The sequence below is a fragment of the Carcharodon carcharias genome, chromosome 17 (genome assembly GCF_017639515.1).
Source record: "Carcharodon carcharias isolate sCarCar2 chromosome 17, sCarCar2.pri, whole genome shotgun sequence".
In the NCBI taxonomy this organism is placed as follows: Eukaryota; Metazoa; Chordata; class Chondrichthyes; order Lamniformes; family Lamnidae; genus Carcharodon; species Carcharodon carcharias.
The window spans coordinates 53,506,142-53,519,019 of NC_054483.1; the positions used below are offsets into that span (position 1 = coordinate 53,506,142).

The 12,878-nt window shown below is 41.8% G+C and overlaps 1 protein-coding gene across 3 annotated transcripts in view; it reads right to left on the reverse strand.

Annotated features, from left to right (window-relative positions):
• The window catches only part of LOC121289895 (protein bicaudal C homolog 1-like), a 314,358-nt gene that overhangs the window by 136,790 nt on the left and 164,690 nt on the right, over positions 1-12,878 (reverse strand). For all 3 annotated transcript variants that reach the window (XM_041209847.1, XM_041209845.1, XM_041209846.1), the window contains exon 3: positions 1,711-1,780. In XM_041209847.1, the coding sequence (XP_041065781.1) occupies positions 1,711-1,780 (70 nt within the window). The remainder of the gene's footprint in view (positions 1-1,710; positions 1,781-12,878) is intronic.

Here is a 12,878-nt window from a genome sequence, read left to right on the forward strand (position 1 = left end):
CAGTTTCTAAATCCACAAATACCTCATGGCTACTTAAACAGCAGCATGACACTTAAATCTGCATTAACAGAAGATTGATGCTCAATATCCTATTCTTCTCCCAGAGAATGAACGATAGGTTCAATAAATAGCTCTTATTGGCTGACCACAAAGCACTTTGTCATTAGGATTGATGAATTGATGCTTAGCAACGTGACACAATGTGTATTGGGGAGAGAGAAGCGAAACACTTGGTAGATATGGAATGTACGAATGCTTCTGTTTTGTGAAGTGAAATTGCACTTACTGAATTTCCAATGCCACTAATTTCACTAAATTAACCTAACAAAACAACCACACCATCACAAACCTTTTTTTAAACAGTGAACCTTACTACCTTCATCCTTCCACCTCATTTTCAACTTGTCACTCATTCTGACACTGAAGAGGGCAGGAACCTATCCCTAGCTTCCAGTTAACTCCAAAACTGGCATCATCCCTTCACTGCCGACCCCACCAACTCCCCAAAATCTCCTCTGACCCCTTCCATAAACTCTCCAATCACCATCTCACCCTCAACTGTCTATTTTTCTTCTCAAATCTCTGTCTCAACTGAATTCTCATTTCTCCATGTTCAAAGCTCGTCTAATCAAGCTTTCACTCTGAAACTGCATTGGTTAACCACGCTGTGCATGAAGGCAATGGTTGGCCACTGTCCTTCCTCAGCATGCTCAACCTCTCCACTGCCTTTGTGCAGTCAACCACTTTGTACTCCTTAAACATCATCCTCCCACATTACATCCCACCAATGGCTTCTCCTCTTTTATTCACATGATCACCCTGGTATATCTCAGGACATCCCTTCTTGGCTCTGCCTTCATCTTTATACATCAGCCTTCCAGTAACAACTGGAAGGGTAGGATTACTTTCCATATGTATGCTGCCAACACTCAGCTCTAGCTCCCCTCTCAACTCTGTGGCTATGGTAAACTGATGCTCCAACAACAATAGGTGGAAAGGCCAAATCATATCCCAGCTGAATATCAGCAAAATTAAAGTCCCCTTGGCTCCCCAGTTCCCTCTGCTTTCACTCCATTTCCCAACCTTGCTGCCATCGCTTGCTACCCCTTGGTGTAGCACCTTGGTGCATCGCTCCAGTACAGCTTGAGTATATTCGCTGTTCCAATAACTTATTCAGTTGATAGGAATTAATGTGACCTGCCTACAGAAACCTACTAAAGAAAACAAAAAGAAAGGAAGCATGTGGGGGGCAGCAACTCCTAAATTAGGGACACATATCAGTTTCACCCATAGCCAGATCTAGATGGGCAGACCACATGCCAAAAAACTACTAGGGTGGTTGGGTGGGTGCAAGGGAGGAGTTAATGTAAAGATATAGCTGCCAAAGCGTTTACAGTGAGAGATAGAAAAGTCACAAGGATATAACATTCCTTGCTGCAGACAGGGAGTACAAATATCCAACATTTGTAACACACCAACTGGGTGAATGTCATTCCCTAACCCGGAGTCTGGTGACATCACGGCCGCTGCAAAGGAAGGAACACTTTTCCTTGACAGTGATTTCTTATTCTGCAGCTTAATAATCCACTCAAGAAGGTCTCTGCCAGAATGAGCTCAATATCTGACTGCTGCAAACTTCTTGATATTTTGTTCACCAAATGACTGAATCTTTTTCTTATGTAATCAAATTACTCCTCAAAAGCCATTTACCTTTCTTTGACTTTGCTCCAATCTTCAGTTTGGACGGCCATGCTATTTGTGTGTTTGTTTCTTCCATAATCTGTTGAGAGATGTGGAAAATAATGAATGTCTTATTTGAATTGCTAGAATGTTTAAGATTTATCACAGTCCGACACTGAACTAGTGAGATTAGTCTAACTCAATCTCTACTCTCTGGCAAGAGTCAGGGACAATCTTACCAAATATGTGACAATCAGCCAGAGTTCAAACACTGTGCAAAAACAGACTGGGGCATTACAGCTTCAATAGTACAATCCATCTGATGGATATCAACATCACCTCAGAGGTAGCCTGGCTTAGGGTAGGAAGGTCATTTGAAAACTTAGGGCCTAGACAGCTGAAGTCGCAGCAGCCAGTGGTAGAGTGAAGGGAGTTGGGGGTGCACAAGAGGTCAGAGTTGGAGGACCGCAGAGTTCTCAAACCACTGCAGGAGGTCACAGAGATGGGATGGGGTGAGGCAATGTAGAATTTGAACAAGAGTGTGAGAATTTTAAATGCAAAGCATTGATGGACTGGGAGCCAAAATGGGCCACATACTGTCAATAATACCATTTGTTGTAATGGCTCATTTTTGGCGTTGTCTTCCTAAAACTAAGGTTTGAGACTATATTGAACTGGTATGAACTGATTTTTCCTGTTGCCTCATTTTAGATAACAATCATTCTCTAGTATTAGTCAGTGCATGTTATCGTACCTTCTAACATCAACACCTCTGAATGAACAGGCTCTGTTACCATGTTCCAGGCCTGTGTGTTTGGATCTCACATACATGCTGCATAATAACCATCACATTTATCCCAATAACACAAGTTATTTATGTTACAGAAAGAAAAGCCACAAAAATAGAAAAAAACAGGAGATCACTTTTGCAACCACTACCTATCCCATATCTCAGGTACTGATCTTTCATTGAACAGGAGACTGGAAGCTTTAAACGAACTCATTTAGAGGACTGAACAACACAATGAAGGATAAAAGGGGAGAGGGTATCAGCTTGAGAGGTGAAGAATGGGGTATAGTGATTCCTGTTACAGACGAACAGTCCTTTAAATGGACTCACTTATCTTTCAGCATCCAATTCTAATGAGGGGCCTCCACCCAGAACAATGGCCTGCGTTTTCTCAAATCAGATGCCAATGAGCTAGCTGTGCCTTTCCAGCACTTTCTGGTTTTAATATCCCATTTCATTCATGAAGGCTCAGCTAATTTCTTAAAATCAACGACCCATATGGAAAAGTTTTAACTATATTGCTCGCAATCATATTGAAGCCACTCTAGTGTTATTTCCAATTTTCCTGCCAAGAGCAACCAAGAGAGGAATATTACAATAACAGAGCTTTCCTCGCACAGCCAAGCAGCACTTTATGTGGCAATGCTCCCTGTCTGGAACACCCACCCACTACAGGTAATCAGGACCTTCAGAAGCAGGATAGGGCATGGGGTCACCACCATGATAGTTGCTGAGGGAGAAAAATGTGACTGAGGGGAGGGGCAGGAGGAGGAAGACAAGCGAAAGGGAAAGGGGGGAGAAAGGCTGATTGTGAGAATAAAAGGAGAGAGCGCAAGAGAAAGGGGAGAGAGCAAGAGAAAGGGGAGAGAGACAGAGAGAAAGACAGCAGAGAAAGACAGAGAAAGGGGAGAGAAAGATGGAAAAAGAAAAGGGAGAGGAAGACGGAAAGAGAAAGGGGAGAGAAAGACAAAAAGGGGAGAGAAAGACAAAAAGAAAAAGGGGAAACAAAGACAAAAAGAAAAAGGGGAGAGAAAGACAAAAAGAAAAAGGGGAGAGAAAGACAAAAAGAAAAAGGGGAGAGAAAGACAAAAAAGAAAAAGGGGGCAGAGAGAGATGGAGAGAGAAAAAAGAATGAGTGAAAGGTAAAGAGGTTGGGAGGGAGGAGACAATGAGAAGGGAAAGGAACAAGTGGGAGGGAGGAAGAGAGATTGGGGAAAAGAGGCAGATAGAGTGTGGGAGGAAGAGAGAGGTAGAAAATGAAATAGAGACAAGAGAGAACTGAGTTAGTTAGCAGCAGTGCAGTAAACGAAGTTGGATTTGTGACTTACCATTTCTGCAAGACTGTGCAATGCTGGAATGGATTGGAGGTGCAAATTTAAGACAAGGGGTCTAATGGGTATTTTAAAGAGACCTATAATAATTACAATCAAATACTGAGCCTAATGTATTTTTCTTGTGAGCTGAAGTTTTATTTTACAGAGTTCATTTAGCTGAGAATTCTCAAAATTTGCCCATGGTGCTGCATACACTGTGATATAGTACTCACATTTACAGAGGTACTAACTTCAAAACCTAGCAAAAGCTGTTCATGAGTTTCACAACATACCAGCAATAAACCCAACCAGCAGAACAGTCTGTATATATAAGACACAACTAGTGCAATGTTGCAGCTGTCCATCTATCAGACTGGCCCAGAGTCTGATTGGCCAACCAGTTTGAGAATACACAAAAACAAAAACAGCTGGAAAAACTCAGCAGGTCTGACAGCATCTGTGGATAGAAAGACAGAGTTAACGTTTCGAGTCCGTATGACTAAAGAGAAGTAAAAATGTGGTGAAATATATACTATTTAAGGGGGGTGGGACAGATAGAAGGCCAGTGATAGGTGGAGGCAAAGGAGAGATTGCAAAAGATGTCATAAACAAAAGGTTGAGGAGATGCTGATGGTGGTGATACTGGGTAAAGGAGGTGCTAATGGTGACATTAAGGGTAGAAAGTAGAATGAACAAGTGACTGATGGTCCTAGTGGGGTGGGTCAGGTGAAGGGACGGTGTAGGAGAAAAGATCGAAATAGGCTAAAAGGTGAGGACAAAACAATGAATGGAAATAAATTTTAAAAATAATAGAAATAGGTGGGAAAAAAAATATATAAAAATTTAAAAATAAATATTTGAAAAAAGGGGATCAAAAAGGGATGGGGATGGAGGAGAGAGTTCATGACCTGAAGTTTTGAGCTCAATGTTGAGTCCAGAAGGCTGTAAAGTGCCTAATCAGAAGATGAGGTGCTCTTCCTCCAGTTTGTGTTGAGCTTCACTGGAACATTGCAGCAGGCCAAGGACGGACATGTGGACATGAGAGCAGGGTGGTGTGTTGAAATGGCAAGCAACAGGGAGGTCTGGGTCATGCTTGCAGACAGACTAAAGGCATTCTGCAAAGCGGTCACCCAGTCTGCGTTTGGTCTCTCCAATGTAGGGGAGACCGCATTGGGAGCAGCTAATGCAGCAGGCACTGCTTCACTTGAAAGGAGTGCATGGGCCCTTGGACAGTGAGGAGGGGATAGTAAAGGGGCGGGTGTTGCGCCTTCTGCGATTGCATGGGAAGGTGCGGTGGGAGATAGTTGAGGTGTTGGAGAAGTGGACCAGGGTGCCCCAGAGGGAACGGTCCCTACAGAATGCCACCGGGGGTGGGGGGGGGAGGTGGTGGTGGTGGTGGTGGTGTGTGTGTGTGTGTGAAGGGAAGATGTGTTTGGTGGTGGCATCGTGATGGAGTTGGCAGAGTTTGAGAATATGGTAATTTAAATACTTGGAACAATTTTTTTATTTTTACCCAGAAGAAAAACCAGCAAAACTTGGAAAAGACTCGTACTGGTCCAAACTGGAGTTCCACTTTAAGGCATACAATACCATTTTGGACTGGTACCAGTCATTTCCCAAATTTTACTGGTTTTTCCATCTGGGGTATCTTCATGGGGAAGAAGGGCAAGTCAGTATTTTTAATCCTTTGTTTCGATTATATGTGCAGGGTTATGGGGAGAAGGTGGCAGAGTGGCACTAGGTGAGTTGCTCATTCAGAGAGACGGTACAGACACAATGGGCCAAATGGCCTCCTCCTGCGCAGTAAGAATTACATGATTATTTGTGAATGAGGAGTCAGTCACAGCCAAACATTAACTGCTGCTTCTTTTAAACACTGGGGAATTGAAACATTATCTTCACATTCCTCTCATGACCCAGTCATAAATAAATAATTTTCTTGCAAATGAAATAAAAGACATTACACACTGTAATCATTAAAAGATGAACATGCCCAAATATAAGGTTTGTGGAGGGGGCCTGATTGGAATTTGCAATTTATTATCCCCTTACAGATTATTAATGTCTCTTCTCACTCCCGCACGGGTACTGGAGACTTGGAGATTAATGGTGTGGGCTTTCTTCAACTACTTACTGCCTGCTCATAAAAGGTCTTCCAGCACAAATGCATAAACAGCCTGAAAACATTAGACAATCAGATACTGTATATGTCACATAACACTGTGCAGTGCACACAAGTGGAATCCTAAAACACGCACTTCTCAGTATTCTTTTATTTAATACAAATAAATCTTACTATTGTCTCAAACCCATTCCCTATCTTATCTCCAGATCCTAGAAATTAGCTATGCATTGTCAGGACGTGGAAGCACCCAGTGACAAGGCTGCTGAAATAAGGTACATCAACAAACACCTGCCTTAGCTCAAAAGAATGCCACACTAGACGTCAACATAAAAACTCACATTTGTATAAGGCAGCAGGGATTTAATTAGAAAAAAATCAACACTTTAGAATTGGGAATGCATTGGAAAGTTTCTTTGAGGAAAAGGAATACAAGCTGCTATCTACAATTTCTTTTGGTATGCAACATTTGTGGGGAGCAAGCACGGAACAACTGCTCCAGAATCTGCAAAGACATCACTCATATTTTAAAAATTTTAAGTTAGCTTTACTGCTGTAAAATAATATTTGATCACTTGAGAGAAGAGACCAAAATCAACCAATCTGATTTGCATTGGTTTTAATTTTCCAAAACTCCCTAGATTCAGGGAAGGTCCTACTAGATTGGAAGATAGCAAAGGTAACTCCATTATTCAAAAAGGAAGGGAACAGAAAGTGGGAAACTACAGGCCAGTTAGCTTAACATCTGTCATAGCAAAAATGTTAGAAGCTATTATTAAAGAAGCTATAGCAGAGCACTTGGAAAAGCTCAAAGTCACCAGGCAGAGTCAACATGGTTTTGTGAAAGGGAAATTGTGTTTAACCAACTTATTGGAGTTCTTTGAGGAAGTAACATATGCTGTGAATAAAGGGGAACCAGTGAATGTACTTTACTTCGATTTCCAGAAGGTATTTGATCAAGTGCCATGTCAAAGGTTGTTGCGGAAAATAAAAGCTCATGGTGTAAGGGTAACATATTGGCATGGATAGAAGATTGCCTGGTTAACAGGAAGCAGAGAGTAGGCATAAATGGGTCTTTTTCAAGTTGGCAAGATGTAACAAATGGTGTGCCACAGGGATCAGTGCTGAGACCTCAACTGTTCACAATTTATATGAATGACTCGGATGAAGGGATTGAAGGGATGGTTGCCAAATTTGTTGATGATACAAAGATATGTAGGAAACTAAGTTGTGAAGAGGACATAAGCAGGCTACAAAAAGACATAGATAGGTTAAGTGAGTGGGTAAAGATCTGGTAAATGGAATATAATGTGGGAAAATGTGAAATTGTCCATTTTGGCAAGAAGAATAAGAGAGAAGCATATTATCTAAATGGTGAGAGATTGCAGAGCCACGAGATTCAGAGGGATCTGGGTGTCCTAGTGCACGAATCATAAAAGGCTAGTATGTAGGTACAGCAAGTAATTAAGAAAGCTAATAGAATTTTTTCATTTATTGCAAGGGGAATTGAATATAAAAGTAAGGAGGTTATACTTCAGTTGTACAGGGCACTAGTGAGACCACATCTGCAGTATTGTGTACAGTATTGGTCACCTTATTTAAGGAAGGATGTAAATGCATTGGAAACAATTCAGAGAAGATTTACCAGACCTAAGGCTGGAATGAGTGGGTTGTCTTATGAGGAAAGGTTAGACAGACTGGGCTTCTATCCACTGGAGTTTAGAAGAGTAAGAGGCAACTTGATTGAAACATATAAGATCCTGAGGGGTCTTGACAGGGTGGATGTGGAGAGGATGTTTCCTCTTGTGGGATAATCTGGAACTAGAGGTCTCCCATTTGAAACAGAAATGAGGTGAAATTTTTTTCACTCAGAGGGTCGTGAGTCTTTGGAACTCTCTTCCTGAAAAAGTGATGGAAGCAGAGTCTTTGAATATTTTTAAGGCAGAGGTGGATAGATTCTTGGTAAACAAGTGGGTGATAGGTTATCAGGATAGGCTGGATGCAGATTTCAGGTTACTATCAGATCAGTCACGGTCTTATTAAATGGCGGAGCAGGCTCAAGGGGCTGAATAGCCTACTCCTGTTTCTTGTTCATATGTTAGTATGTTAATTCTGATGGTTTCCATTTCATTCTTTCTGTTATATGATTGGTTAATATTGACAGCCTTCAGTATTAGTGGAAAATGCAAACTAAGTCGATTGAAGTGTTTGCAGTATAGACACTGACGTCCACATCCATTTTCCTTTTTGACCTTTTAGTGACAAAATTGAAAATTAAACAGTAATTTGCTTTATACACTACCTTTATATCAGTAAAACATGGTGCTTAACCCGAGCATTATCAAACAAAATTTGACATCAAGCCATATAAAAAGGTATTAGGAAAGGTCACAAAAAGGTTGAAGAAAGGTAATTTTTTCAGTTAATTAGTATTAAATACATTGTAGCACTTAAGACTGTATCTATGTTGTCCGTTTGGGATGGTATGTAATGTTTTATTAATTTTTTTGGAGGATTTGCTTTTTTTTTAAAAACGTGAACTAGTTACTGAGGTTTTAATATATTTCTGTCATATGGCCAGTCCCAAAACGCAAGCACCGGCTTGCTTCACTCCCATCCTGACTTCGGTTTCCCTTTTCCAGTTCTCCTTTGTCCTCTCCTGAAGACAGTGTCAAGTGCAGGGGCACAGTGCTTGGGGTATTACCAACCCCTACGGCACCTGGCACAATTTGCCAGGCATTGTACTTGACAGCAGCAGCAAGTCCTATGAACGCAATCATTTAGCCAAGAACTTAATCCTGTCCTTATTCCACATGTACAAATTTCCAGGAGGGAGTCAGCGGGCAGCATTCAGGAGCAGTAACCTAGATCGCGTGTCCTCCCTGTCGCATGGATGCTGATGCCAGTTGGAGAATCTCCACCAGCAAAGCAACTGAGATCTACAAACTTAGCATAGAGTAGAATTTGTACCTGGGAACTTCCTGGTCTAAACAGCTGACTGCATTTAGTTCGAGTTCTAGGAGCTAAATCAGATGTCCTGAACATTCCAATTCATTGAGAGCTCGATTGTTCCAAGATCATTAGCAACAATCCCAAATAACCAGCATAGTTTGTTTAAGGCATGAAGATCTCCTGTACAAATTTTTGCTGCACCCACTCACTATCTAACCTGGTTATTAGAGAATAATATCGAGCTCACGTGCACCAAGGTTGTTGACTTATGGAACTACAGTGAACCTGAACTAATAATTCTTTAAAGTAGATTTTCTTGAGCTGCTAAAACACTAATTGTAACAAATATTGCACACAATAAAACTGTTGAAGTAACAACTTGACACCCTGATGTATCAAGTGCCTGAAGTGAGTGAACATTGTAATTCATATCATAATACACCTACTTTAAATGCAACCATAAAGCCCACAAGCCAGTTGATGACACTGTTGCATTTCTATTGGACAATCCTGTACCAAATACCACATTATAGTATATTAATTTTGAAGTAGATGATTACAAATTGAATTTAATTTGTTGGACAATGCTGAATTGGCCAGGGAACTTAGCATATTTAAACAATGTATGGCAAGGGAATTTATCCAATATACAATGACCTTCAGCCTTAATCTCCATTCGTAATTATAAACAGACATGTATTTTGTCAGCTGGAGTCGATAGAGCAAACACATGGACGCACAAAGCAACATACACATCTGGTTTCTTTCCTAACTCATGTCTCTAAGAACCAAAATTAATCTTACATCTAATAGCCTATTACACATTTAGCAGTATTAATAGCCAATTCGACACATTATGCTGTTATTCAGGATAAATAATCTAGATTTTACTCCAGCTCTCACTTGCTTGTATAAGCATTAATGCCACATAAATCATCTCCTCTCCCTTTCAGTGTCATTTTCCAAGAGTTTGAATAATGCAGTGCTTATAATTTGATAATTATACCAGATTACAGGAACACCCCTCCTTCATAGGTTAGATGTATGATGAGTGCACTGCACCCTCGTAAGTCAAATCCCATTTGCCAAAATAACGACCAGTGGAATTAGGTCAATTCACAATGGTTTCAATTTTCTTTTATTTTGGAGCAGCTCTTTCATTTCATCTCCAGTATCACCGAAGAACAGGCTTTCATTTGTCACAAGACACAAGACCACTGACCTGAAGCAAACTTGCACAATCCGTAGACGGCTTGAATCCTAAAATGGTTTCCAGTGGCATACTGAGTAAGGCGGACCAAGCTAAGCCAGATATTTCTTTCCCTACAAACCCACTGCTCTACTCATCTATTTGCCATGGGAGATGTCAGCCATGGCTCTGAGGCTGACACTTCAGTGCATAACTGAGGGAATGCTGTGCTATTGGAGGTGCTGTCTTTCAGGTGAGACATCAAATGGAGGCCCTGCCAGCCTTCTCGGTGGATGTAAAAGATCTCATTGCATTTTTCAAAGAAAACCAGGGAAGTTCACACCAGTGTCCTGCCCAATATTTATTCCTTGCTGTGCACAGATTGGCTGGTGTGTTTCCCTACATCACAACAATGACTATATTTCAAAAATGTTTCATTAACCGAGAGGCGTTTTGGTACATTTTAAAGTCCTGCAAGGCATAATATAAATACAACTTCCAAAAGTTGCCATCTATCAATGGAGTCTCCGTGTGATGTTTCAGCTACACTGAACCAAATAATTCCTGTGTAAACTTCCCACAATATTGCACTATCTACATCATTGAAGGCGTTGCATATACTACACATTTTGAGCATGTGGAAAACGTACATCACCCAATGGCCTTGAAATGACTACCCTCCCTATAATAGCACCTCCGGGCACCCTTTCACATCCATCGTTTAAACATCACATAACCCCACCCCATCCACACCTCCATCCCAGTACATTTTGAGCTGCATAATTAAAACCATAAAAGGGAGACTGGGGTCTAAACACAAGATTAAACACAAGTACCAAAGTCAAGATCTGATGACATCAGCAGTGCCACAGATTAATTTAACAGAAAGTGAAAATATAAAAAATAGGAGCACGAATCGGCCATTCAGCCCCTCGAGCCTGTTCCAGTTCCCAACAAGATCATGGCTGATTCTCCACCTCAACTTCACCCTCCTGCCTCATCTTCAAATCCCCCAATTTCCCTGGTAGCCAAAAATCAATCAATCCTTGCCTTGACTATATTCAATAACTGAGCATCCACAGCTCTTTGGAGTCGAGAGTTCACCGGGTGAGTTATGGGATTCCTGGCAGCTGAAGACTCCCCAAGATAGGTGACATTTTCAGCACCCTCCTTGGTACCATGAGGAGCCTCCTCAAGAGTGCCTTCAGCCTCACCCCAACCCCAATCTCTAGCCTCCCAACCCCAATCGCCAATTAGAGCTTCTTGCACTCTAGGGTAGAGTGTCAATTCCTGCCATATTTTAGGAACCAGAGTGTTGATATGATTGGCCCAGCTAAACCTCTGATCGATTATCACTCCCCAAAATGATGTTGACAAAAGGCAATGGGTGTAGTTGAAGATCAGGGGAGGGGGAGTGCTCTGCTAGAGGAAGACAAGGGCAGCAATGTCAGAGGATGTCAGAGGTTGACCATCATCTCTATGTTACATGGTGTAACATCTCTTTATTGTACAACATTGCATACTGCATTGTATAAAGCCCCTGTATTGTACAATAATACTGTTACATAGCCATGAATTATTTACTTTTACCTAACATGGTCTAGGGGCTGCTTCTAATCGGTGTTTGATGCCCCTCCCAGGAGATCACATAACTGGTGTACGAGTGTGTGTATGTGTATGCGTGAGAAAAGAAAGTTATAATGGGGAATTTAAGCCAACCAACTATAAACTTGAAATCAGCAAGAGGCTCAGACTCCAAGCTGATTCATCGAATGCAGGAGGGTTTCATAACCCAGTGCATCAAGGAAGCAGAGATTTGAGAAGCATGAAGTATCATCACCAGGCAGACAATGAACACTGGGGAGTGACAAGATTGGAAACAGGGCACTCATTCCACAATGATGACTCAGCCCACCCAGGCAACTGTAGACTCATTAGATTCGCATCAAATAAGGCAAAGAAAAAATAGGAATCAGCTATCAGGCATTCTCTGAGGATTAGTTGCATGATGATAATATTAAGTAAACATAGTGGTGGGGTAGTGGTATTGTCACTGTAACTGATAAGCTAGGGACCTGGGTTCAAATCCCACCATGGCAGATGGTGGAATTTAAATGTCTAACAATGACCATAATTGAAGATTGTCATCTGGTTCACTAATGTCCTTTAGGGAAGGAAACCTGCTTTCCTTACCTGGTCTGGCCTCCATGGGAATCCAAACCCACAGCAATGTGGTTGACTCTTAAATGGCTTGGAAAGTCATTCAGTTAGAAGGCAATAAATACTGGCCTAGCCAGCAACACCCACATCCCATGAATGAATTTTTTTTTTTTTAAAAAGGGGTTGCTAGATAGGAAAAGGGAAGGGAACCTTTTGCTATCCTGGTAGTCACATGACATAATGATAATCTTTTAAAATGAAAACAATTAAACTAAATCAACAAAATTGGGATAAATCAGGCACAGCCCCAATTCAGATCAGCTGTAAAACCAAGGACAAAGTTTAAAGGAACCTTACAAACTTTAAATCAAAATGTGATTAAAGGGGTCAACAAAACACCCCAGTCCCCGCGGTGCCCACCGAGCACGGAAGGCCTCGAGCGTGTCAGCAGACACCGCGTGCTCCCTCTCCAGGGACATCTGGCAGCGAACGTAGCCGCGGAAGAGGGACAAACAATCGTGCGGGACTCCTCCGTTGATCGCCCGCTGCCTGGACCTGTTAATGGCCAACTTGGCCAGGCCCAGGAGCAGGTTCACGAGGAGGTCCTCCTCCTTCCCGACCCCCTTCCGCACCGGGTGCCCATAGATCAGGAGCGTGGGGCTGAAGTGCAAA